Source organism: Equus caballus, chromosome 21, assembly GCF_041296265.1.
Source record: "Equus caballus isolate H_3958 breed thoroughbred chromosome 21, TB-T2T, whole genome shotgun sequence".
Taxonomy (NCBI): Eukaryota; Metazoa; Chordata; class Mammalia; order Perissodactyla; family Equidae; genus Equus; species Equus caballus.
Window position 1 is genome coordinate 18159800 of NC_091704.1, and position 27130 is coordinate 18186929.

At 57.7% G+C, this 27130-nt stretch overlaps 2 protein-coding genes across 4 annotated transcripts in view; both read right to left on the reverse strand.

Moving 5' to 3' along the window:
- MEF2B (myocyte enhancer factor 2B) lies at window positions 1-23399 on the reverse strand. The gene is made up of 9 exons (XM_070246709.1): window positions 23344-23399; window positions 4018-4100; window positions 3282-3485; window positions 2141-2275; window positions 1507-1654; window positions 1209-1342; window positions 1024-1117; window positions 768-879; window positions 1-443 (listed from the first exon to the last, which is right to left on the reverse strand). Exons 2-9 carry the CDS (start codon window positions 4069-4071, stop codon window positions 218-220), a joined length of 1107 nt encoding a protein of 368 aa, XP_070102810.1. The 5' UTR covers window positions 4072-4100; window positions 23344-23399; the 3' UTR covers window positions 1-217.
- BORCS8 (BLOC-1 related complex subunit 8) overlaps window positions 4044-27130 on the reverse strand; it is a 27182-nt gene continuing 4095 nt past the window's right edge. The window contains exons 4-6 of one of the 3 annotated variants that reach the window (XM_014734798.3): window positions 24818-24928; window positions 23344-23419; window positions 4044-4100 (exon numbers count right to left, since the gene is read on the reverse strand). In XM_014734798.3, coding sequence (XP_014590284.1) covers window positions 23386-23419; window positions 24818-24928 — 145 coding nt within the window. In that variant the 3' untranslated portion in view covers window positions 4044-4100; window positions 23344-23385. Of the gene's footprint in view, window positions 4101-20499; window positions 21477-23343; window positions 23420-24817; window positions 24929-27130 lie in introns of those variants that run through there. The other 2 variants (XM_005604143.4, XM_005604142.4) reach the window with 2 other exon arrangements.

Below are 27130 nucleotides of genomic sequence, written 5' to 3' on the forward strand. Positions count from 1 at the left end.
GACGCCACGCGTGTTTTATTGGTGGATACACGCCCAGGAAGAGAGAAAGGAGCCCCCTACCGTGGATCCCAACCCAGCCTTCCCCCTCCCGAGCCCCACCCCGGAGGGGCTCGTAAGTGCTGGGTCTTCTCTCAGGATGCGGGGAGGGAGGTTGGGACCCCACGTTGCCTCGTCCCACCTGGAATGGGGGGGCAGGGCCGGTGCAACGCTGGGTCCACTACCGGGGCCAGCTGTCAGCAGTGGGCAGCCGGCGCAGGGGGGGCCCGGGCCGTAGGGGCTCTGCCAGCGGCCGGGCCAGGAGCAAGGGGTAGGGGAAGGCCTTGGGAAAGTCGCCGGGGCCCCCGGGGGCGGGCGAGAGGCGCTCTGATTTGATGCTGACTGGGGGCGTTGGTGGGGAGGCGCCGCGGGTGGGGGGGCCCTCCTCGCCCAGGCTGCGGCCCCCGCTGGAGGGAGGGAGGGAAAGAGAGAGAGAAGGGTGCCGTGAGCTCCGCGAGGGCGGGCGGGAGGGAAGCCAGGGAGGTGGCCCGGCCTGGGCAGAGGCTCGGCCGGAGGACCTTGGGAAAGGAGGGGGTGGCGGTCCCCCTTGGGGCCTCCAAAATAGCTGCTCATCTCCACTGGGAACAGTCGCGAGGAGCTGAGTGCAGAACCAGGGGTGGCCACCAGGGGTCAGCAGTGGCTAGGGGCTTCGGAAGACTTGGAGGGGCCCCACGGTCGACCCGGACTGCGGCGGGGGTGGGGAGGCAGGGGGGAACAGTCGGGGTACTTACCTGGGCTGAGCGGGGCCGGCTGGGGGCCCATCACCCCTCGAGGGCTGCCAGGGGGCCAGAGTGGGGGGCTGCAGCAAGCCGGGGGGTGGAGGAGGGTCTCCCAGGCCATATTCTGGGGGGCGGGGGGCAGGAGGCATAAGCTGAGGCCTACGCCACCAGCCCGTTTTCCGTTCTGGTGGGCGGGGGAATGTGGACCCCCCAGCAGGCAGGTGCGTGGATGGGTGCCGCCCACAGCAGGGTCGGTCGGGGCTCATACCTGGGGGGCCTGCAGGGAGGAAGGGGAAGCTTCCGAGCGGAGGGCCTGGGGCTGCCGCGGAGCCTGGACTCTGCAGGCTCCCATAGAGGCCTCTCTGTGGGGAGACAGGGCGAAGCGGAAACTGAGGCCCACACCCAGACCACCCTCCCTCCCCAACAGCCCTGCCACACCTTCCCCTCACTCACCGAGGTACTCAGTCCCCCCCGGGCCCCGGCCAAGCCACCAGGCAGGTCTGGCCTCCGCCCGTCCGCTGCCAGGTACAGGGGAGGTGGTGTCTTGCTGGCGAGGTGGCTCGGCGAGAAGAGAGGGTGTGCCAGGCCTGGGGAGCAGGACAACCCCAGAGAGAGGGCAGGTGGCCATGTCATCTGAAGTCTGGGCCCCAGAGGTAATGCACACCGCCAAGTAGTGCCCGAGCCAAGACCCACTGCCAGCCCCGCTGGGAGCCCCATCCCTCCTCCCCCAGGGCCTATGCCCCATGCTCACCTGGGGGCCCCGCTTTGGGGGCTGCTGGCCTGAAGGGGGATGGGCGGCTCTGAGCGGACAGGGCCTCTCCGAGCCCACTGGGTTCACAGCCTGGTGGGGGCAGGGCCCCATAGACCATGTCCGGGCTGGGCATAGTTGGGGCTGCTGGCTGAGGGCAGAGACAACGGGATTGGTTGGAGGAATGTGGAAATGAGGGCATCAAGTCCAAGACATAAAATGCCCATGAGTTCAGGGGCCAGCCTCCACCTTCTGGAAGCCCTCCCTACTCCTCCCTCTGGCCTAACCCCACATGGCTAGGGGAGTCTGTGTCTGGCTCTGTGGCTTCTCAACAGCAAGGTCCAGAGCTGAGGCTTCTTACATAGCATGGGGTTGGCACTGAGGGGGCTTCTCAGGGTGTTTGATAAAGAAATAAAGAAAAAAGGAATTGTCTACCTGTTGAACTCTTATTCATCCTTCAAAGCCCCAACAACAATGCCTACTCCTCCAGGAAGCCTTCCCTGCCCACTCAGGCAGAGACCTGCCCCAAACTCTAGGCTTCCTGGCCTTAGGTCCTTCTTTCAGTCTCAGCCTTGACCACTTGGGCCTAGGAAGTGGGGGGTGGGCCCCATTCATGGCAGGGCAGGGAGTCACTTACATAGAGTCGGGGTCGGGGCAAGGCTGGGTCACCCCCATCACCTGCCAGCCTCCGCAGCTTCTCTCCTGGCCCCTCAGGCCCCTCATCTGGGTCCAGCTCTGGTCCATCGAGGCCCACACCCCTCCGCTTCAGTGTCTGTGGGGAGGGGAGACAAGAGCGTGGACCCTTCCTCCCTACCCCAGCCAGGGAGCCTGGTTTTATGGGAGAGGGGAAAGACTCAGTTCTGTTACTGGGGTGGAGTGCAGGCACAGCCTGCTCCAGCCAAACCCCATTCACCAAAACCCCCAGTGAGTTACCATCTAGTAAGTTCCAAGTGTGTGCAAGGGAGGGACTTCCTGCCCTGGGACCAGAGAAGCCAAGAACCCACCCAGGTCACATAGCCGGGGCTCAAGATCCACCCAGGCCTACTGGGTGCTGTCCTGATGCGCCTCCTGAATGCGACTCGGAGCCTCCATTCTGCCCTGACAAGCAGACTCCAAGCCAGGCATGCAGGAGGTGCTTCATAAATGTCAGCAGACAGAGTGCCTGAGGTCAACTTTATAGGCTTTCCTGAGCTGCCTTCCCCCTGGGCCCAGGGACCTGCACCCTCCTTGACCCCTGCCTCTCCTTTGCCAGCTTCTTCCCACCCTCCTGAAATATTAGGGGCCCCTAGGCGCAGCCCTAGGCCTGTGCTCTCTCCAGCCCTGTGGCTGTCGCATCCTGTTCCGGGCAAAGATTCTCTCAGCCAAAGGGATGGCAACCCCGCCCATCCTGGTGGCCAGTGTGGGTGCTGGACCAGCCAGTGCAGGGGCTGCTCAGCCTCCTTCTCCTGAGAACACAGCGTCTCAGACAAAAACACTCCCGGACCTCAGCGAGGTCGGCCTGCTTCCCGGTGCCTTTGCTTCTCTGTTTCTGTCCTCACCAAATGGGTGACAGGATTAAAGCAGATGATGTATGAGGGGCACACGGGGCAGCCCTCAAAGCGCAATTGTTGATTTTTTTATTTCTACTATCCAGGCAGCTGCCCCTGGATTATCACCTGCTTTTACCGGCAGCAAAGCCAGATTGCAACACTCATCTTTTGTGCAAACCAAGAGTCCCTGGGCTCTAGTGGGCAGAGTGTGCTGGGCTTCCCAGGGCCGGGAGGAGGGCCCCAGGGTACCTCGAGGATGTCGGTGTTGGTGCGGCTCTCGTGGGGCTCACTGTACTCCGTGTACTTGAGGAGCACGCGGTCCATGTCTGTGCTGGCGTACTGGAAGAGGCGGTTGGCGCTGTTGAAGATGATGAGGGCAATCTCACAGTCGCAGAGCACGCTCAGCTCGTAGGCTTTCTTCATCAGCCCGAACTTCCGCTTGGTAAATGTCACCTGGACCCAGGACCCACGGGCAGGGTGGAGAAGACAAGGCTTTGGGGTGGTGTGGGGGAGGAGGAGGAGCCTAAATGGTCCCCGAGCACACCTCATGATTCTGTGCCTTTGCACGTGCTGTTCTTCCTGGCTGTACTGCTTCTCCTCACGTCTCAATCTGGCAAATTCCTATTGATGCTTCAAAACCCAGCCCAAATGTCCTCTCCTTTGGGAAGTTTTCCTTGGCCTCCCAGGCAGAGCCCACACTCCCTCTCTGAGCTTCCCCAGTTCTGTTCCTCCCTCTGGTCCAGCCCTCTGAGTTGGGTGTGTTTGTGTCCACTTTCATCTCCCCTATGATTGGGGCTCCTGTCATCAGAGAGAATAAATGAATAAATCATCCTGAAAATGAGTAAATGCTACATCTCAAACTCCTGACATCGCATCAAGATTCCTCATCCCCTTGCAGTTCCCCCAAACGGCCAGGCCTTTGCCCAGAGCTGTCCCCGACCAGGAACACCTCTCCATCAACGGCTGCTCCACCCAGCGAACTCACCTGCCGATTCCTTTGGTCCAGAATGCGTGAAATCTGGATTTTTTTCCTCCCCATTGTCTCAGGCTAGGTGGAGCAACCTTGTTCTGGCGGAGGAGAAGGAGAGAAGGACAGAGCAGCTGGGTGGAGAGTGGGGTCAGGCTCTCCAGCGTCCCTTCTGTCCTCCGCCTGCCCCTGCCAGGCACTGAGGGGGAGATGACGAGTGAAATCAAGGAACACTGGGTCACCCCCATCACCCTCACCCTCAGCCAGCTCAGCACGCAATAGATGCCCGATGAACACCTTTGGACCAATTCCACACGAGGAGAAGGCTGACCAAGGGCAAAAGAGCCAGGTACAGATGCCCCCTCCCCAAGCTCTAACACAAAACAAGACAATAATTGTGGGACCTCGGGGGTGCCTGGCTTCCCTGGGCCCCCAGTCGCAGTGTGGATAATAGTGTCACTCACCGCCCAACGTTGTCAGGAGATAAAATGAGCTAACACGCATGAGGCATTCACATCACCACAGCACACAGCAGGTGCAACCTATGTGCTGCTATTAGGCATATTGGCTGCAGCCTAGAAGCCCTCAACAGGACAGGTTGGAGGGACACCCTCTGCCGGCACCCAGCAGTGCTCAGTGATCGTGAGCCGCCGACAGCGAGCCTGCTGCAGGCATCGGACACCTTTCAATGCATTCAAGGCCACAATGCCCCCCGAAGAGCAAGATCGAGGGCTGTGCTTACAAGAAAACATGAAATAACTGCACTGAGAGTGGAAAAACGACCAGAAGGAAATGCTCGATGGGAGTCACCACCGGATGGAAATGTATGGGCACTTTTTTTCCCTTTTTGAAAACACTGAGATGCAATTCACATAACATAAAATTTACCATTCTGAAGTGTGCATTTCAGTGGCATTTAGTACATTCACGATGTTGTGCAACTATCTCTTCTATCTAGTTCCAGAATATTCCATCGCCCCAAAAGGAGACCGTGTCCCCATGAGCACTCACTCCCACCCCTCTCCCCAGCCCCTGGCAACACTGATCTGCTTCTGTCTGTGTGGATTTGCCTGTTCTGGACATTTCAGAAATGAGATCACACCCTGTGTGGTCCTTTGTGTCTTTTTGATTATCTCAATTTTCTAACCTTCCTCCATCAGTCATCACAGATTATTTCTGTTTGAAAACACTTTTTTGGAAAAGAAAAACAGAACCCCCATCCCTACCCCACTTCCCTGGAATGACCTCAGGCTCAGAGCCCTCAGATTGGGGTTTGGGCCCAGGGTGACTGGGGGGAAACCCCGACCCTCCTCACATGGGTCTTGGATCTCCCTGGCGGGGTTCCCAAGGGTCAGAACGGGCAGTTCAGGGAGGGCAGTATGTCCCCAAGGCATGCAGCATGCTGGGGCCCAGGCCCTCCCCAGTGCCCTATGCAGGGCTCCTCAGAATGAAGGCCTCACACCGCCTGTCCTGCGGCATCCGCCCCACTGTGCATACAGCCACCCTGAGACCCTAGGGACCCGTCAACCCTATGACCACATTTGACCTTCCAGCCCCTCTCATGTCACAGGGGACTGAGGCCCTGTCACAGGCCTGCCTGGGGCCAAGTGGGCCTGTGCTGGGGTCCCAGCCAGCCCTGACCCGCTGTGCGGTCCTCAGTAAGGGAGGCCTGTCCCTAGGTCTCAGTTTGCTGTTCTGTGAACTGAGTGGGCATGAAATGCAGACCCCCTGGCCCAAGGCCCGGGAATGAGCTCTCAGGAAGTGTGGGGAGATGTAGGTTAGTCTCCGGGAGGAGCCACACCTGCTTAGACCCCACCTCGAGGGGTCTGGGCGGGAACCCCATCATCCCAGAGTCCCAGGGCCCAGCAGTGTGAGATGCCCCGGCTATCATATGCGGCCCACTCTGTGACTCCAGGTGCTCCCTCCACCCTCTCTGGGCTGGGTCTCTGAGCCGTCACAACTACGCAGAGCCCAGGCCAACAGGAGCCCCCGCCCGGGCCCCCCAGCTCCAGCTTGTCTAGCTAAATTTAACCTGCACGGCTAATTTTAACCCTGGGCCGGAATCGGGCATGTTCCCACGGCTGTTCCCTGTCGGCTCCCTGGGGACAGGAGAGGCGCACTGGCCCGGAGGTCCCAGTGCCAGGATGACTCCGGAAACGCCCCCCACGCCTGGGGTCCCATGGGAACCTGGGACTTGGATATGAGTCTCTGGGCCTGGAATATCCAACTCTGGCCCCTTCTCCATCTGTCCCCATTTTAGACAAGGACATCCCGGCTAGGGCAGAGTTTACACAATGGGGGAGCCCCAAGAGCCAGAAGGTCAGGGGCGTCTCTCTGAACTGAGACCCAAGTGCCAAGACAGGAAGTGAGTTCCAGGCAGAATGAACAGCAGGTGCAAAGGCCCTGAGGAGGGACGAGACACAGCAAAGAGGCTGGAGTGAGGAGGCTGGGGGGAGAGGCCATGGGGGCAGGGCCACTCTGGGCCCTCTGAGTTGCTGGGGTCTGTGGGTTTGGTCTAAGAGCAACAGAGAGGCATGGGAGGGTTTTGAGCAAGGAGGGTTTGATTCATCATTTAAAGACTTGGCCATGGCTGCCATGGGGAGCAGAACTGTTGGGGGCTAGGGTAGAGATGGCAGGAGACTGGAGGGGAGGCCAGGGCTGTGTCCCTCTGGGAAGAAACTGGGGGTGTTAGTCATGCACTTTAAGTCACTGTACTCCTTGGCTCTTTGGGTCCTCCAGAAGCCACCAGATCCCCTGCCATCTCTGGGCCAGGCCTGACAGGGGCAGATGGGCTCACACAGGGGTTTGACTCTTCTAACCCCTGATGACCTTCTAACCCTGGAACCCCGAATCCCCGCCCAAGACCCAAAGTCATCCCCAGCTCTAGCCCTTCAGGGATCTGCTCAACACAGCTCTGATCATGCCCCTTCCTGCTCACACACTCTCCATGGCTCCCTACTGCCCTCAGAAGAAAGTTCCAGTCTCCAGTCTGACATTCCAGGCCCTGCCCCAATCAGCCCCTGCCCATCTTTCTCTACCTTCAACAAAATGTCTCTGTCTGGAAAGCCCTTTTGTCCCTTCTTCACCTGGCCTCCTATTCACACTTCAAAACCCAGCTCAAAAAACCCATTCCTCCAGGAAGCCCTCCCTGACCTCACTCTGGACTCCCACAGTCCTTCCCCTCCAGTTCTGACCCCATGAGGTTGTGAGTGTGTATATTCAGCTCTGTCTCCCCAGACTGGAAGCACCTCAGGACCAGACACAGAGGTGGCTGGGGAGATGTGGTGAATGGAGCAGGTCAAGAGAGACACATTTGAACTACCCCCAGCTTCCCTCAACAACTTCCTCTCAGACTCCCCCAGCTGACTCCCTACCCAGAAATACACGCGCATGCAAATCCAGCCACTCAGCGTTGACCTGTCTCGGGCCCAGGTGTGAAGAGCCAGCCAAGGAACGCGGAGGCGGAAGGCCCAGGGTGTGCATATATATTTGTACTCACATGCAAATCCCCACCCCGAGCCGCAGACAGAGCCGGTGGCCCGTTCTCCAGATGTTGGCGTGATCGGAACTGCTGGGGGGAGGTGGCGGCACATGCTGAGTGTGCTGGGCATGAGGGGGGAGGCTGAGGTTTGGGGAGGCCTCTTCTGTGCACACATTTCCCGCCCACCCAATGTCCATCTTGTGCCATCTGCCCAGCAGAGAGATGGACTCATCGACCAGGGAACGGAGAAGGAAGAAGAATTAGGAGAAATCCAAGAGGGCATCTCAGAGGAGGAAGCATGTAGTCAGGCCTCAATGGAGAGGCTGGATGGGGGCCTGAGCAGATGGTAGGGGGTGGGCACTTGAAGCCAGGAGTCCAGCTCCTCCCACTCCGTTCTCTGCACCCTCATCCTGGCATTTATTAAGTATCAGCCATGTGCCAACTACTGAGAGAAACTGACCTCAAAAGAAGTTGAAAGCTTGAGCAGACCAGTGAACACAGATTAGAAAAGAGACCTGCCACGAAGAAGGCACAGGCCCAGAGGGCTCACCGCTGTTTCATCAAACCTCTATGCTTGGGAAAGTCCAATGTTATTTCAACTAACTCAGACCTTTGAAAACGAAGGGAGCTGCCCAAGTCACTTTTATGAAACTCCTGTGTGTCAAAACCTGAGTCCAAAAAGAGAGAAATCCTGGGGCCTGCCCGGTGGCACAGTGGTTAAGTCCGCACGTTCCGCTTCGGCGGCCCGGGGTTCACCGGTTCCGATCCTGGGTGCGGACATGGCACCGCTTGGCACGCCATGCTGTGGTAGGCGTCCCACGTATAAAGTAGAGGAAGATGAGCACAGATGTTAGCTCAGGGCCAGGCTTTCTCAGGAAAAAGAAGAGGATTGGCGGCAGCAGTTAGCTCAGGGCTAATCTTCCTCAAAAAAAAAAAAAAGAGAGAGAGAAATCCTGACCACCAAAGGGACGGTGTCAGGCTAGGTCTTCAAGGAAGACCTCTCTGAAGAGGTGACACTTGAGCTGAGACCTGAATGCGAGAGAGACAGGCAAGGAGGGGACAAGTCAGGGGTGGGAGACCTGGAGGAAGGGTGTTCCTGGTGATCAGGAGCTTGGCATTTTGAAAAAAATCAAAGAAGTTTGTGTGGCTGGACAAAGTGGCAAGGGGGAGGGGAGTGGTGGTGGGAGGACTGTGGGGTCGGATCACGTAGGTCCTTGTGGGTCACAGTGACGTGTGCGGGCTTTACTCTGAGGGCAATGGGGAGCCATGGAGAGTCTGGGGACAGGGGAGGGTCAGAATAGAATTCTAGTTTTAAAAACCTCCTTGCACTCACATGTGTTGCTGGTGGGAGGAGGTACCTATGTCTGAACATACGTCTACCATAACCAAGGGATCCCTCTCCTCAGTACTCACCCAAGAGAAATGGGTCCACAGAGAAAAGGACACAGACAAGGATGTTCTCAGCAGCTTCATCCATCAGAGCCCCAAACTGGAAATCACCCAAATGCCCTCAATAGGAGAATCGATAAATACTTTCTGGCAGTTTCTAGGATGGACTACTACACAGGACAGTAAAAGGATGCACTCCAGCTCCATGCAACCACACGAGTGAATCTCCCAGACCAGGCACCGATTCAACAATGCTAACTCCACAGGGGGACACGCCATATGGTCCCATTTACACGAAGTTCCAGAACAGGCAAAACTTACCTACGGTGATGGAGGTCAGCCAGCGGCCACCCTGGGCCGGCGCCAGAACAGGGCAGTGGGAGTCCTTGGGGCTGGGTGTCCTGCTCCCTGGCCCAGGGTCTGGGTACACAGGTGTGTCTGGTTTGTGCACACTGGTGAGCCCTACTCCAGTGATCGGTACATTTTTCTCTATGGGATTCATTGCAACCAAAAGATTTTTTTTCACAAATCTCCCACTGCTCATGGCTGCTGAGGGGAGCAGCGTCTGTCCTGGTAGGAGTGCAGTGACAGGGAGAGGCTAGGGCAGGTGGCCAGCTGGGAGACTTGGGGCCTGAACCGGGATGGGGGCTGCAGGTGAGCAGAAGTGGACAGATTGTCCAGTTACTAAAGGTACAGGATACGCTGGTAGCACACACCTGGGATTGGGGAGGAGCCTGGGGTCCCAGGCCTGAGCCCAGTGCCGGGGAATGAAGGAAGATTTCACGAGTGCCTAGAGCATCATAACTCTCTAGGGTGGTACTTGTGGTCATTAAGTCAATCAACAAACACACCTCTGGTCCTTCAGGCCATAGACTGTCACTTCCCTGGCCTAGAGAGGCCTCTTAGTCCCCTGGCAATGGAGATGGGGGGCTGGAAGGAAGCCCACCTTCCCACTGACCCTTTACTGCTGGCCTTTCCCATGGGAGGACTCAATTTCCTGCCAGCAAATAGGAGTGAGAATCCTTCTTCCACCACCTGGGGAGGAGAGTGGGGCTGGAGGGGTCTGTCGACCTTTCTTCTGGCCTCCCAGAAGCCAGAAGAGGGCCAGGCCTTGGAACTGGGGATGCTGAGTCAGCATGCCATCTTGTAAGACCACAGCGACGTTCATGGCGACACGCTGGACCACATCAAGCCCCCACTTCCTCCCCTATTCAACGGGTCACGGAATCCTGACTTCAAAGGTTTTGCAGTGATGGTTTGAGAGAAAAGATCAGGAAGGAGTCAGGTTCCCCTTCTCGCCTCCTAGCAGGGCTGAGATGGGGGCACGGGTGGCAGACCCCTGAGCCCAGATGCCACAGCCTGGCGGGCGACCCAGGCCAGGAGAGGAGGGGAGGAAAGGAGAAGTGAGAGGCAGGTGGGTGGCAGGGGGAGGTGAGGGCCCGTGGGATGCGGCGAAGCGGGGAGGGGGCGCTGCTCCTGGGCGGCTGCAGCAAATCAGGCCAGTGGCCCCGCCTCACGCAACCCAGGCGGTGGTTTCATCACCTGCTCCCCAAGTACCTCATTACGGGCAACAGGAAGAGCCCCTTGGAAAGCCGGGACCCCCCCTCCCCTCTCTTGAGGGTTCCAGCAGCTCTGACCCCAGCTGCTGGCGACCCTCCCCCTCAGCCCGGCCCTGGGCCCGCCTCCTTCCCTGGAGGCCTGGGGGGATGGTGCCCCAGGTGGAGGGGCACTGTGGGTGACCTGGGGGCTGGCTCAGCCCACAGTGGCCCCTGGAGCCCAGCATCTGCCCTGGGGAGACAGTGGGCTCTGGCAGTGACTCCTGTGTGGCCAAACTAGTCAATTCTCTCCCCAGAAGATGGGGAGTCAGGGGCGCCTCCCCAAGTTGGGGGCGCTTCGCAGGAGGTGCTCTGTAGATACTCCATCCCTCCTTCCCCTGTGCAAGCAAACTTCCTGGTCACGGGTCCTGACCCCCCCCCAGAAGGCCTTGGGGGTCACCCCTCCTCAACCCCGGGGGCATCCCGGCTCAGAGTGAGGGCCCCAGGCAGATTCAGGCAGGGGTGCTAGAGGGAGAGGGACAGAGAAGGCCCTCTCCTCATATGGATAGATGGGGGCAGGGAGATTCTCCACACAGGGAGACCCCCAAACACTGGTAGAGCCCCTCAAAATCCGCAGATGCCTAAAACACACACAGACCTCCCAGACATATGCACCACCCCAAACACATGTGGACCCTTGCATACAAAGTCCTCAAAACACATACGGTCCACTGTGCATCTAGAACCCCCAAATCCATAGTCCTCCAAACACACATATCCCCAAACACACTCAGATCCCCTACACATGCAGACTCCTCACACAGACCCCCAAACACATACAGAACCCTCAACACATGCAGACTGCCCAAATCCATGCTGGTCCCCCAATACATGCAGGCCCCCAGACACAGGTAGGGCCCTGGAGCCTGCAGGGTGTCGCCTACCCTCTGGCTGCCTGAGGCAGGGTGGCCAGCATGCCCCGGGGGAGAGATGTTGGCTGGAGGCTGGGGGGGTCTGAGGATGGGGTGTGAGCATCTGGGGGGGTCACGTGTATGGACGCTCCACTGGGGCCACAGGCTACATTGGTGCAGGGCAGCATGGGGATCTGCAGGCTGTTCCTGGGGCCTGAGGGTGAGGTGTGTCACCCACCTGTGGCTCTGAATCCTGGAAACCCAGAATGTTCCAGTTGGAGAAAGTGCCTTGGGGGTCCGTTTGTCCACAGGTCCCTCTACTACCCACAGGGAAACTGATGCCCGGTGGGGAACCTTCAGACCCACCTCCATAGACCCCTCCCCAGGCCTGTTCCAGCGAGGGCCCAATGTGGCCACGTGCTGAGAGGTATGTGGGCCCAGCCAGACCAGGGTTCAAATTCTGGCTCCACCATACACTCATTGCCTGATGTGCTCTGAGCCTCAGTTTCCCCGTTTGTACAACAGGCCACCTCAAGCTCCCCAGGTGCCCACCCACCCATCTTTCCTCTTTAGGAAGGCTTTCTCTACCAGCAAATGCCCAGCCCACCTTCTGCCCCTTTCCAGGTACTTGATACACCAGCCCCCGAGACAGACCGGCCACTTCCCGATCGCCAGGTCTTTGCCCAGGCTGTGCCCTCCCCCTAGAATGCCCTTTTCAGGTTTGCCCAGGTCTGAGAAGCTGCTGCCCATCCCTCAAGGCCGATGGGCAGGAAGCCTTCTTTCTGGGGACAGCAGTTTCCCAGGTGAGACGTCTCTCTCCCTGCGGCACTGAGCCTACCAGATATTTTTTGCACTTGTGACTTTTTTTCTTTTGAGGAAGATTAGCCCTGACCTAACAGCTGCCGCCAATCCTCCTCTTTTTGCTGAGGAAGCCTGGCCCTGAGCTAACAACCATGCCCATCTTCCTCTACTTTATATGTGGGACGCCTACCACAGCATGGCTTGCCAAGCGGTTCCATGTCCGCACCCGGGATCTGAACCGGTGAACCCTGGGCCGCCGAAGCAGAACGTGTGCATTTAACCACTGTGCCACCGGGCCGGCCCCTCTTTGTTACTTTCTTTGACGATCCTGTCGGCCCATCAGGATGTCTGGTCTACGAGGGCAGGGATGGAGCATCCCCAGTGCCCTACACACAGCAGGCCCCAATCACCCTTCCTTGAATGAATGAGCAAACAACTGCTTAACAAATGAAGAAACGTCGGCAACTGGTTCAGTTTTCTTTTAAACACCTGCTGGCCCACAAAACAAATTTGAAGCCCCATCTGGCCCACAGGCCACGTTCGAGACCCCTGCTCTAAACAGCCACCAGCACAACAGCCAACCAGACGGTGTTCCTACTCCTCTCAGGTCAAGGGGCTGACCCTCCAAAGGTCCCACTGCCGACCTCAGAAGGAAAGCACCTCCCGAGGATGTGCAGGACGTGGCCGCCCTCACTGCCCACCGCTGGCCCAGCCTGGCACACGCTCACCTACTAAGAAGCCCAGTTTCTCCGTCACAGCCACTGCAAAAGGAGGCAGGCTGCCCCATCTCACCTCCCCAGGAGTCTTGGGACCCTGACACCCAGAGCCAAGAGAGACTCAGCATTCCTAACCCAACCCTGCCGCCCCATATAGCTCAGAGCCCAAGGCCACCCAAGGCCCCCATGAGCCCCTGAGTCGCAGTGGCAGCTGCAGGGACAGCCCAAGCTTTTCTTCTCTTTGTTCCAGAGAAAGATCTCCCTGTGGGGCCCCAGAAATTCATCCCCAGAGGCTCTGGCCTCCCTGCTTGGGAAATTAGCACATCTGTCAATGCTGGCCGGAAGGGACTCGGCCACAGCCAGGCAGACCCAAGACGCAGCCAGTGGGGACCCCGAGATGAGGCCTTGGGGCATCCCTGGTCCCCACTCTCTTCCTCCAGAAATGTCTGGGAGCTCAGCAGGTGCCAGGGACATGGGGCAGGGAGTGGACAGACCCAGCTGGCCTCCTGCATCGCCCAGGGGGAGACAACTACAGACACAACTGTCAGGGACGGAGGCCTCTGAGGAAGAAATTCAACAGGGGGAGGCAGTGAGGTGTGGTTGGGGAGGGAACTGCTTTGGTCAGAGGGGCCAGAAGGGGCTTTCTGCAAAGGGGGGTCTTAAGGACGAAAGTACACAGCCAGGTAGTGATGTGGAGAGACTGCCTGGTGGAGGGAACAGCAGGTGCAGAGGCCCTGAGGTGAGAACATGCTGGGTGGATTGCAGGTGTAGGGATGGCTGGGGCAGGGTGAGTGAAGGGCAGATGGAGATACAGGAGGGCAGGGAGGCCAAAAGGGGCCTTGAGGTGTGGGGTAATAGGGGGAACTGTAGAGTAATGGGGAGCCACAGAAGGGTGTGTGAGCAGAGGAGGGCTGTGGTCTGATTCAGGATTTTCAAAAGACCCCATGGCTGCCGTGAGGAAAAGTCCTGTCAGGGAAGGCGGCCAAGACAGCATGCAGCAGTGGGAGACAGTAGGGGCTGTGAGTGTGGAAAGTGGACAGGGGCAGGCCTGTGCCACAGCAGAGACTCCTGAGGCCAACCTGCCTCGACTCTCCCTTCCGAGGGCCCCACGTTGACCTTGGGTGAACCTGGACTGGAGGAGATGGGGACAGGGAAGCCGACAGGCCTGAGCCCTCCTCAGCTCCTGGCAGCGGGTGGGGTTGGGATGGGCCTGGACGGGCTCACGGGCACCTCTGCTGGGTCACAGTTCAGGTGGCACCTCCTGTTATGGAGCACCTACCGTCTTCCTGGGCCCACGTGCCACCTCATTACACACGGGACCTGCCTGACACACAGACAGCCCGGTGAAGCAGAGAAGCTGCCCCCAGTTTACACAGGAGGAAGCGGACTTCTTCCTAGGGCCACGCAGCAAGACCTGACCCCTAGAGCCCCACTCAACCTTTGGCTTGTCCCCTGGGTCATCCTGCTGTGCCCCAAAATCACCGCCTCCACCCAATCTGAGAAGTGGGCCTGGGCTCTGTTGGGCTTCCTTCCTGAGCCTGGGGGCCATGGGGCAGCCTCACAAGCCCCCGAGATGCAGGCCCAGGGAGGCCCTTTTGGGGCTGAGAAACAGGACTCGATCTCTGTGTGCACCCCACAGGGATTCACAGGCCAGCACTGGGGTGAGCTCTCCCCTCCAAATGGGACCCCAGGCACACGATAAATCCTCTTCAAAACATGACATCCATCTCCAGGCACATGTGTGCCTCAAATCTTCCAGAAGGACAGATCCCCAACATGTCTATATCCATTGCATCTGAGTTGGGGTGACAAATGATTTTAATTCCCTTTCTCCTCTTAATTTGCATTTTTGAGATGTCTGCCTCATTGGGTCATGATTTAATAACATTAATCCTTAGTTGGAGATGGGAAGTAAGATTGAGCTCAACTTGCTCGGGTCACAGGGCTGGCCATGGAGCTCAGAGAGGGGCAGTGATCTCTCTGAGGTCATACAGAGAGGCGAGAGAGGAAGCTGGGGCCCTTCAGTCCTGGTTTTTGTTCTTTGAGGGGCTGAGGGGCAGCCTTGAACCTGTCCTTTCTCTGAGGGGGCATGGATGTCTCCATCTGGCCTCAGTCTTCTCTTCTGCAAAGCAGAGACTTCGGACCAGATAACCAACTTCCAGATTTTGCAGGTGAGACCCCGGAGTCCCAACTGTCCCCAAATTCCATTCCCTGGAGGCCAACATTTACTCCTCAGCTCAGCCAGGCAGTGTGAGGGAGGTATGGGGACAGGAGGGAGCGGGGCTGACTTCCCCCAAAGTCCCTTTGATGTTTGGAATCAAATCTCACACACTAGTCCTTCCGAATCTAAATACATTTTTGAACTTAGTTTCCTTCACCCCAAGAGATTGAGAGTTCTTGCCCCCGGATGCCAAAGGTCCAGAGGCCCTGATCTTCCCCAGTGAGGATTCTCGGCCAGGCATGAAGCCTCAGCTATTTCTGACTTCTTGGGTCTGCAGCTGGAGGCTGGGAGTGGCCAGGGACCCCGGTCGCTGACCAATATCTGCAGCCCTGGACCCTGAGAGAGGCAAAGAGGGGGGATCATGACCGTAAAAGTACTGCAGCCACCAGGTTGTCATGTGCTGAAAACTGTGAAGGGCTATGACTATTGTTCCTGTACTCATGTCCCAGATGGGGACACTGAGACACAGGGAGGAAGGTAGCTCAGGCAGCTATGACCCCCAACTGTGGGGCTCCGTGCCCTCTGCCCTGTCCCCAGCCACATGGGCACCCTGTGGGCCCAGCTGAGGCCCCACGTTCACTACATGAGGTGCAGACTCCATGGGGCCAGTGAGGGTCATGGTGGTCACAGGCACATGTGGATGGTCATGCCACACGAGGGTCTGGGGCTGTGACACACCAGGGCACATCCACAGCAGGATGGCATGGGGTTGTGCACAGGGGCCTCCAGGATGTGCAAAGGGGTGGGCCCAGGGAAGGGAGGACACTGCAGCTCACAGACACACAGCTCAAAGACACATAACAGGGGCTCACGGCACCACGACTTTGGACACACAACTCCCTAAGTGACATCAAAACCCTCAGACACACACCATTTGGACACACAACCCCTGGACATACGATGTCTCAGAAACACAACCCTTGGACTCACAACCCCTTGGACACACCCTCCCCCTCGGACACACACCCTTTGGACACAACCCCTCGGACACACAACCTCTCAGACTCACAATCTTAGGACACACACCTCTTAGACACACAACTTTCCGACGCACAGCAGCACACTCAGACCTCCAACCCAACCCATCCCACAGATGCAGTTCAAAGGACACCGCGCAAGCCTCGGTCCGACGCGACACGCACCTGCTCGGCCTGGGCCCGCGGAGGCTCGCGCACCGACCGGCGGCGGCACAGAGCTCCGGATGCCGGGCGGCCGCAGGTGCCTCCAGAGCGGGAGGCCCCGCCCCCGGGAGCTGATTGGACGGGGCGGGTTCATTTGCGTAGAGGGCGTGCCCGTGGGCTGTGGTGGGCGGCCACTTGGGCGTGGCCCCGCCCCTGGAGTTAGGGGCCCGGGACTCACACGCGGGAAGACTCTGAGATGGGAGTTGAATAAGGAGGGAGGAGGACTCAGAGGAGGGAAGCTGGATCAGACTCGCCAGGCTTTCCTTCGCCCTCACTGGGCGCCCCTGACCTTACTGCTGACCCTGACCCTAACCCAACGGTGACCCTGACGCTTATTTGAACCCTGTCTCTAACTACTGCTGGCCCCAACCCCGGACTTACTCCAAACTGATTGAAATATAACTCCGACCCTGGACCCTGACGGCCCCAAGAGGACCAAGCCCTTCTCGCAGCCAACACTGACCCTTACTCTCACCCAAATGGAGAGACTGCAGAAAGGGGCCCTGGGGTCACCTGTGTGGCCTTGCCCAGCTGTGCCTTCTGCGGGATGTGTGACCCTGTATGCCTCAACAGGAGGGTGACAGACCCCGGGCTGCTGAGTGCCCTCCTCCACTTCAAAGGTCAGCTGGGGCAGGGGGAGGCTTCCAGGACTGGACCTCCTCCCTAGGATGCCAGAACCACCCAGCAGGGGTCCAGGCCCAAAGTGGGATGGGGTGAGGTTGTGGTCGTGGTGAGTGAATCAATGTGAAAAAAATTACAGGATGAAGATTATTTTGGACTGGGTAATCCTGAAGAAGCCCCCAGTCTGGAGGAGGCAGAGCCACCACACACTCCCTGCAGCCCTGTGGAGTCAGGCCTGGGCCAGAGGAGGGCTTCCCAGAAAAGGGGGTATTTGTACTGGGCCTTGAAGTATGAAAAGGAGTTTGCCACTGGGAGAAGAGTTTTCCAAGAGGAAACAGCATTTGCAAAGGTGCAAAGGAAGACTGCAGAGCATTCTTTGGTGGAGGGAGATGAGAGTGGTGAAGCCAGAGCAGTAAGTGGAGCTGATTGGGCTGGGTGCACAGGTAGAGGCTTGGGGATAAAGAGGAAAGGGTCGATGTGGGGCAGATGAAGGGGGAGAGCAGGCAGGTTGCAATGGCTGTGTGGTGTCCACCTTCTCAGAAGACAACAGGAAATGGCTAGACCCCTGGACTCAGGAGGGAGCATGTGGAGATGTCAGTGTGTGGGGGACACTGAGGAAGGGAACAGGGGTACTGAGACATTTGGTCCTCTCCCCACAACTCAATTTACCCATCTGTGACACGGGCAGTTTGGATCCCTAGTCTGGGCACAGCTTTCTCTTTGGACATAAAAACTAGGGTTCACACTCTGTCATAAGGAGGTGGAGATCAGGGATCCTACGTCCCCTCCCCCCCCCCGCCCCTGCCCCTCAGGGCCCAACGCCAGACAATCAGTGTCCCAAGGATACACCAGAGCCCAGGCCTGGCTGGGGGCTTCTGCCTCAGCTCCAAGGTGCAGAACGAAGCTTGGGGAGCATGGAGGTGGCTGGGGAGCCCCAGGCCCCCCGAGGGCTGCTCTGTTTACCTGCGGCCGCCTGCCCGCCTCTGATGCAACAGGCAGGCTCTGGTTACGTGAGGGTGGCAGCTGGAGCAGCTCTGGGAGCAGCTGGGGCATGGCAGGAAGGGCCCCCCATGAGTCGGCTGAGGTTGCCCCCCATGTCCTCTACCCGCTGCCCCTCCCACCATTTGGGCTCCCTCCTCTGTTCCTACCCTCCCACGTCACCCCCTCCCACCACTCACACTCCATGCTGCCTTCCCATTCTGATTGATTCCATCTTCTATCACTCACACCGTTTCCTATAACGGCTCCTCCTTTTTGCCTTTGCCCCTGTTCCTGTCCCATAACCTCCCATGTCACCAGCTGTGTCACTCTGCGTGGACCCCTGTCCCCCATCAGGGCAGTTAGGAGTCTTCTCAGATGAGGGGATACCCTAAATTGCTGGAGTAAGTGGTTGGAGGGTGGAGGGGAGGTTTGGGGGGAGAAGGGGGTGGAAGGGCCAGAGGGTGGTCCTGGGAAGGGGACTGGGAAGATGGGGGAGGTGAAGGAGGAGGCAGGGGTGGGAGGGTGGGGAAGTGGACAAGCTGCTCCCCCCAAGCCTCCTCCTCCAGATCTTCTCCCACACTGCAGCAGGGGAAGGCTTTAAAGGACCCTCCATGGCAGGGACAGTGTAGTACAGTGGGTAGGGCTTCAGGGTCAGACAACTTATCCCATCTCTGACTCCCACTCACTGTGTGACCTCAGGCCAGTCACTTCTCCCTTCTGAGCCTGTTTGCTTATGTGAAAAGTGGGAACAACAGCAGCCCTTCCTCCTGGGGGGGGGGGGGGGAGTGTTTCAAGGTCCACCTCCAATGTCCCCTCCTCCAAAAGCCTTCCCTATCCCCCTTCTATTTGGGGTTCCTCCACCCCGTCCCTCCTTCCAGCCCAGTGCTGACCTAGGGGCTTGGGGATGTCTGAGTCCCATTCCGTGTCTGTGTCTGAGGGGGACTACTCAGGGCCAGGCCCAGTGTGTGGCAGCATCAGAGGAGTGTCTTCATGGGTTTCTTGAAGAACTAGCGCCCTGGAGAGGACCTGAGGGGTGGAGGGGCATGGGGACCAAGCTTGGGGCATCCAGAGGCCCGGCTAGGGGATGTGGCAGGGTTAGGAAGGGGCTTCCCAGGGGCGGAACCCTCTGGGACTACAAAGCAGAGCTGAAATAAAAACCAGGACAAAAGTTTCATTTCCGTCCTGACCACTGCTGACTAACCAGGCGCCAATCACTGCCCTTTTGGCTTCTTTTTACCTCATCCATGGATTTGAAAGGGGTGGGGGGCACATTTTACACAAGTCTGGGATCCCTTCCAGGTGGCCCCCACGCTCGTGGGTGCTTCAGTGCCCCAGGGCACGGGGAGTTCACTGCCTCTCTCCCAGCTATCCACCTATCTCTGCAGCTCTGAAGGGAGCAAGTCCTCGCTTGGGTGAGGAGGGGAGGCGTCCAGCGAGCGTCCAAGAGCACGTGAGGGCAGATGCGAGCTCCTGCTGGGTAACCTGGCCTCGCGGAGCCTTAGTTCGCCCTCTGAAAAATGGGAGTGAGGATGTATGGGGTGAAAAAGGGTGCAGGGTCACAATGCTCCCACCGCGACCGGCGGCGAGGGCGGCGAGGCCTGCCGACAATGACCGCTCCGCGGCCGAGTGCCCGGCCACGGCTTTGTCTCTTGCGCCCCCTGGCGGCAGTCCAGGGCAGGGCATTCTCCAGGCGGGAAGGCCGAGAACCAGCATGCAAACGAGATGCAAATTAGCCAGCACCCGCGCTAGCCCTCGTACCCTGGGGTTGTGCAGAATCTGGCAGCCCCGAGTTCTGCTCAGACCTCTTTGCGCAGCTATTAACCGCTGGCTGAGGTCTCTTCCAGTGGGCTTCCGGTGACAGGGAGCCCTGGGAGGGTTTGGGGCCTCCCACTAGCTCACAGCACCTGGGATGTAGCATACAATTATCTCACTTAGCTGCCCGTCTGTCCAAGGTCTGAGCCCTGGAATCAGGGCTGGCCCGTCTTGCTCACCAGGGCATCCCCTGGGCAGGGCTACATCCACAGAGGGCAGTCAACGTTTGCTGGATAAATGGCTGTATGGTGGACAGGTAGAAAGACTGATTGACAAGGAGAGGTGCTTTCAGAGCAGGCGAGGAGAGGCAGAGTGACACTGCAGAGGCCACACACCAGTCAGGGCTTCAAATGGTGTGGACCCGAGGCTCCTCCCTCCCCCTAAACTGAGCTGGTGGAGTGGGGAGGCAGGATGGCGGCAGAGAGGCCCCCTATATACCCTAGAAGGAGAGGGAGAGGACTGACCCCCACTCCCTGGTGGTGCAAGGCAGGCCTTTCTTGACATCTCCTGTGTCCCTGAACCCTCTCCCAGGCCCTCAGGCCCCCTCCACACCCCTGACACCCCCCAGGACCCTCTCTGTCTCTCCTAGGGTGCCCCCAGCCTTAGCCGCCCCTCTCCCAACCACCTCACAGTGCCAAGCTGGGGGATCCTCCCAGATCAGTGGGCCTGGGACCCACCCTGGCTATACCCCACACAACTCCATTCTAATCTTCCTGATACATTTTGTTGGACACTTCCTTGGCACACAACTGGCCTTGGAGGTGTGCAAACTGTGGACCATGATCTCCTAGGCTCAGAATTTGCAGGGATCGGGGTGGGCTCTTCTGCAGGCAGCAGAAACGGACTCAAAGCAATTTTGGCAAATATAGTAATTCAGGGACTCATGAAACTAAAAATTTGAGATTTTCTGGTGTCAGGTACAGCTGGATCCAGGGCCCCATGCAATGTTCTCAGGTATCCCCTTCCGTCCGCCCAGCTCAACAACCCTGATGAGAAGATGCTAACTTTCCCACGCTTCCAGCAAAATTCTCAGGGAAGAACTCTCATTGGGTCATACGCCCATCTCAAACCAGTCACTGTGACCTGGGAGATGAGGGGCTCTGATTTGCTGGCCATCTACCCCTGCAGCTAGAGGTGGTCTCTGTATGACCTGAGCCTGGGCTGGGCATTTTTCCTCAAGGCAGGAAGCAGGCCAGGTAGGCAGGTGCATGAATGTCCACCTCAGCTTGTAGAGAAGGTCCAGGCCAGCCTCCCTTGTCCTGATGGAGAAATGGAGGACCAGAGAGGGTAAGCATATGTCACATAGCATGTCAGAGGCAGAGCTGGGACCAAACCAGGCCAGGGTCCACTTTTCTCTAGCTGTGTGACCTTGCACACGTCATGTAACCTCTCAGAGCCTCTCTTTTCCCATCTGTATTTAGGGGTGACACCTGCCCTACAGGGCTGTCTGAGGATGACAGGTGACCCTTGCCCCCAGTGCAGTGCTGGGCACATACTGGGTGCATGCTCGGGATTATCATGGTGGCAATTATTGGTCCAAGGGGCCACAGCTGTGTCCATGCCGATGCGGGGCAGGTAAGAATCCAGGGGCAGCAAAGCCTTGTCTCAGGACATTCATGGCTGGCCTGGAGGCTCTGGTCAGGAGCAGGAGAAATGTGCTGGCCACACGTGCTCAGTCTTCATTCCCTGCCAGGTACCACAAGGCTGCGTCCAAGGGCCCAGCTTTAGTCAGGCTGGGGGGCGAGGGTCAGGGTGAGGTCTGAGAGACCCCCAGGGCTGCAGGGTCGCCCTGATGAGGCGGTACCTGAGGCAGGAGGTTGGGCGGGGCCTGGGGAAGAGGTGAAACCTGAGGGTTAGAGGGTCTGGATGTGATTTCTGGCACTTCCAGTCGAGAGTGGTGACCTGCCTTGCCTCTTTGAGGCTGCTCCTCTTCTGTAAAATGGGGCTGTGTTCAGGGCTCTGGGACTGAAGAGGCAGGTGAGATCAGAGGCCAGGGGAGGCCGCCACTTGACCCAGTGAAGGTCATCACCCACGGTGATGGGTCAGGGGACAGGGGGCAGGGGTGCTTTGAGGAAAAGTGCGGGTGGAAGGCCCTGAGCGGGGCGTGGGGGGGGAGTGGGGTGCAAGGTCTGTAGGGACAAAAGCATGATCAGGAGGCATAGAGCATTTGTTTTGTTCTGAGGGGGCACAGCAGTAGAGGAACAGCAGATGACCCAGGGCATGGGGAGGGCAGCATTCTTGAAGCGTGAGAGGGGGAGCAACCACCGTGAGGGGGAGGGGATGGGGGAGTAGGTGGGGTATGGGCCCAGGGCTGGTGGGCAACACTGTGTGCAGCATTGAGGTGGCCCGCTGACACCCTTGGCAGCCCCTCCTGCTCCAGGCCCTCCCAGATGCCCACCAGGTGGTCTCACAGCCTGCAGGATTCCTCACCACTCCTAGGCCTGGAACTAAGCCTGGCCCAGAGCAGGTGCTGTATAAGCTCTCTCAGACTGCACACGTGAACTCTGCTGCCTCTTGGCCCTGCGGGCTGCTGCTCTGGGGCTGTGGGGCCCCTGTCCCCACCCATGCCTCCCTGACCCTCTGAAAGGGCATCCACAGCACACAGCACCATCACAACACATGGGCAGGGGGCTCAGAGTGCGACACAAGCCAGGAGCTCACTAAGTCCCTTGGGCACCCCAGATCTGCGGGGTCTGCCCTGCACGGGCACAGAGTGACAATATGCCAGGCCTTTCTTGGTGCCACACTCTCCTCATACAGTCAATCACACCTCCCAGGACTGACACCCTCCTGCAGTCCTCCCCTGTCTGGTCCTGGGCCAAGCCACATGACTGGCCTTGAGCAATGGGACATGGGCAAACAGGAAGCCAGCAGAGGCTGGTGAGCACATGGGCACTGGGTGCCCAGCCACCAGGAGAAGCCCGGGCTGGCCTGCTGGAGAGGCCACGTGGAACACTGGACCCCACACCCAATAGCACTGGTCAAGAGCCAGATGTGTGAGCAAGGCCACCCCTGCCTATCCAGCCCCTTTGAGCTCTGATTAGTGCCACATGAGTGGCCCCCAGGTGAGACCAGCAGAACTTCCCAGCTCAAATCACAGAATCGTGAGCAGGCAATGATGGTGCTATATGCCACTAAGTTTGGGGACAGTTGGTCACGCAGCAGTCACTGACTGCTACAACACACACCACTGTACAGAGCAGCCCTTCTCTGCCGCCGGATGAGCCACTCTGACAGAAGGGAAAAGCAGAGACCAGAGTGGGGAGGGGCTTGTTCAGGGTCACACAGCAGAGTCATTGCTGGAGCAAGGATTCCAGAGCTGGGTGGGTAACCACCATGCTGGGCTCTGCCTGAGATAATGTGTGTGGGTAAAGCAAGCAGGTGGCACATGGCAGAGCAGGGGAAATGTGGGCTCCCCTCTCTGTCCTGGTGGTGTCCTTGGGATGGGACAAGACTTGTGGCCTGATAAGGGGCAGGATGTTGGCAGACAGAGCACAAGGGAGATGGGCTGACGACAGCCCTAAGCAGCAGAGGGCACAAGGTCCCCCTGACTGCAACCTCCCACTGATGAAACCATCCTACAAGCTCAGCGAGAAAGCCCGAGTGGTTAGACAAGCCGGTCCTTCTTGGGCACCGAGGGTGGGTTAGTTCAGAGGCCGCAGCACAGGGAGGCTTGCAGCCCCATCGGCACTGACCTGGGTTGGAGGGGCCGAAGCACCTCCGAGTCTCTTCTGGGTTCAGGTGGAAGAGGGCGGGGGCAGTTCCTCAGGGCTGGAACAAAACATGTGCAGCATCCATGAGGCCCAGGTGAGAGGCCATGAGGCCTGCTCAACTAGACTGGAGGGTGGGTTCAGGCACCCTCTGGTCCCCTAGGACTCCTGGCTTCAGCCTTCAGGGCATCCTCTGGAAGAATGGGACCAGCCACCCGCTAGAGAGGTCATGCCTGGGACTCACGAAGGACTGGGTGCTTCAAACCCACAGGGCTTGCAAAGAGAGGTGTTAGCAGCACCTCAAGCTGCTACTAGCATCTTTCAGAAGCACAGTGCATTTTTGCAACAGCCGGCACAAACAGGGCATTTGAAAGCACTTGGGAAACCATGAATTGAAAGTAAAAAGCTATAGCTTTTTGAGGCCCTACCATGTGCAGGGCGCTGTGCAAGCTGCTTTACACAGTGAACTCTGGTTCTGATGCTCTCACCAACTCATGGCAGAGTGGCCAGAGCCAGACAGTCACCGAATGCAAACGAACCCAGGTGAACCTCGTCACACCACTCTCAGAGGGAAGAGTGGTACACATCCATTCCTACACATTCTCAAGGCCCTTTTGTTTTTGACAGTTCTCATGTCTTAGTTCTCAGAAACAGTGCCACAGATTTTTTTTCCTTCTAAATGCCTCATAGGAGACAGGCACACCAGAACTCAACTGCAGGAGCCAGACACATCTCAAGGTAGAGTTATGGCTTACAGCATGTGCATGCGTGTTCAAACGTGTTTATTAAGTTATAATGATAACCTCTTTCCCCACTGTGCAAGGACTGTGAGTGCTTTTCATTTTCAGACCATCTGGTCCTTGGCTCAAAGCCTCCTTCAGCTCTGGGCACCCTTCCCTGCTGCTGGTGAGGCCCACCTCCCGACCCCGTCTCCCCCTTGCTCACCGGCTCCAGCAACACCCACCTCCTAGATGTTCCTGCAACACACCCAGCTCACCAGACCCAGGGCCCTGCCCTCGCCACTGCCCCACCTGGAACACCGTCCCCTGGTCATCTCCATGCACATGTGGTTCAGGCCTCTGCTTGCACCTCTGCCGCCTCTCATGGAGACCCCCACATCCCTTTTCCTCCTTTACACATGTCTGAAATGCTACTGTCTGTTCTATGTTTATCTGCTTGTTGTGTGTCTCCCCGTGAGACCATGAGCACATCTGTCTCGGTCACTGCTGTGTTCTCAGCGCCCAGCCTAGGGCTAGGCACAGAGCAGAGCTTGGGACCTGCGTGCTGAGTGACTGAACTCCCGCACAACCCTCCCACTACAGACGCCAAAGGACAAGAGAAGTCACCAGACACCAGGAAACAAGGAAAGGAGCAAGAAGTGGCAGTTCCTGGCTGAGCGGTGAAGGTCCTTACAGTGAGGAGGCTGAGAGCAGCAGGGGCAGGTGGTCCTGGGAGCTACCTGTGGCCCTGGGTGGCGGCGTTCATGTGGTCCCGGATACTGATGGCCTGTTTCAGGAGACCCTCCACGCTGCGGAAGTAGACGCTACTGTCCACAAGGTTCTTCACGGCGCTGAAATGGGAGGATGGAGCCGGTTGGTGCTGCCCTGCTTCACCCTCCCCTCCTGGCGCCTGCCGGTGTATCCCCCCACCAGAGCTCAGTGGGGGCCCTGTATGGGCTGGACGCTCAGCAGGCTCCTCGGGGAGTTCTGCAGGACTCCCTGAGGGCTCACCATGGGCTTCAAGTTTAGACTTCCCTGCTACGCCCAGATGACAAGTGACAGAGCACTGGGTAGCAAGACGCAACCTTTACCTCACCACCACTAGCCCATCTATCATCCCTGAAGGAGCTGTAAGCAGGCAAAGATGGGCTCAAGCACATCCTGCTTTCCTCTTAGATAACCTATGCCTGCCCCTGAAGGAAGCTGGTTAACTCGACTGTGAAAAGCTCTGGAGCTAAGTTACGAGGAACCGGGATAACTCATCACCCTCAGGGGGAACTACTGCCGAGCTGCGAGAGCCCCGTGCTGGTGCCACACTGCCGACTGTCTAATGCAAACATCCCTTCCAGCGGCACTCGGGGCCTGGCTAATGCCAGAAAGTCACCGGGCAACAGCATCTGCAGCAAAAATAGAAGTGTTGTTTTAAAGTCCTATTAAAGACAGAAGAAAAATCACTCCCATTTGTTATCAGTCAGGGACTCGTGCTTGATGGCCCACCTCGACAACAAGCTCTCCAATATAAGCTCACTGTTGAATAGTTTACCCCAACAACCTACCACTATAACATCTTTCAGTTTTACACCAACCATTAACACTGCGTAAGGCACTTCAAACAACTAAAAGATAAGGGCTCTTTCATGTCCACAAAGGAAAACATGGTCTTCTAGCATTAGAGAAATTCACATCTCCCTAAAGAGAGTGCCCAGAGCACACTGGCCCCCTGCTGAGCCCAGTGCAATCTAGTGGAACTTTCTGGAATATGATGTTCTTTACTGAGAGGGCTGCTCAGTACTTGAAATGTGGCTAGCAAGACTGAGGAGCTAACTCTTTCATCTTATTTCATTTTAATGCGTTAAAATTTTAAATGTGAACACCCACCTATGGCCTGGGGCTCCTGCACTGGACAGTGCAGCTAGAGAAAATGGGAGAAAGTACAGACTTTGACATGTCCTTCCTTGAACCTGGGCCTTGCTGATGAGCTCACAGCCGTCCAGGAGCGGTCCAGCAGCCAAAAGAGAGACACTCATTTCTTTTCTTGAGCTAAGGAAGGTGTCTGTGACCACCATCCTCAGGAAGACGGCATCTGTCTGGGTCACCCCCAGGCCCAGTGGAGGGGCCAAGGCTGCTGATGGCAGAACACCCAGCTCAGTGCCACCAGCAGGAGGACTTCCTGTCTAGGAACCTTTGTCCACACAACCAAACAGCAAGAGGCAAGCAAACCCCATGGCTCCCCAGCTGCATCCAGCTTCCACCAAAATGACCCACAGCCCAAGCCAGAGGCAGTTGGCACTTCTACAGAGTCACCCAACTCCCGAGGCAAACAGCCCAGCCACGGCGTTAAATACAGGCACGGGGAATGGACGGCAGGGCAGGAGGCCAGGCCGGCACGGCTGCAGTAACAGAAAGAAACACCAGCGACTGCTTCTCACTGGCAGGCACACCTTTCCCTTGGGAAAATTAAAAACAATCTGGAGATTCTGAAAAAGTTAAACAAAAATAAATGGTATACCCATGTTCACAACAGCTCTATTCACAATAGCTAAAACATGGAAGCAACCCACGGGTCCATCGACAGATGAACAGATAAACACAACTCGGTCCATCTATACGACAGATTATTATTCAGCCTTAAAAGGGAAGAAAATTCTGACACATGGTATAGCATGGATGAACCATAAGGACATTATGCTCAGGGAAATAAGCCAGTTACAAAAGGGACAAATACTGCATGATTCCACTTATACAAGGTCCCTAGAGGAGTCAGATTCACAGAGAGAGAAAGTAGGATGGAGGCTGGGGCTGAGGGAGGTGGATGGGGAGTTAGTGTTTAATGGGGACAGTTTCAGTTTGGGATGATGAACAAGTCTTGGAAATGGATGGTGGGGATGGCTGCACAACATTAGGAGTGCATTTAATAACACTGAATTGTACACTTAAAAGTGGTTAAGGGGCCGGCCCCATGGCTGAGTGGTTAAGTTTGCGTGCTCCACTTCAGCGGCCCAGGTTCACCAGTTCGGATGGTGGGCGCGGACATGGCACCACTGATCAGGCCA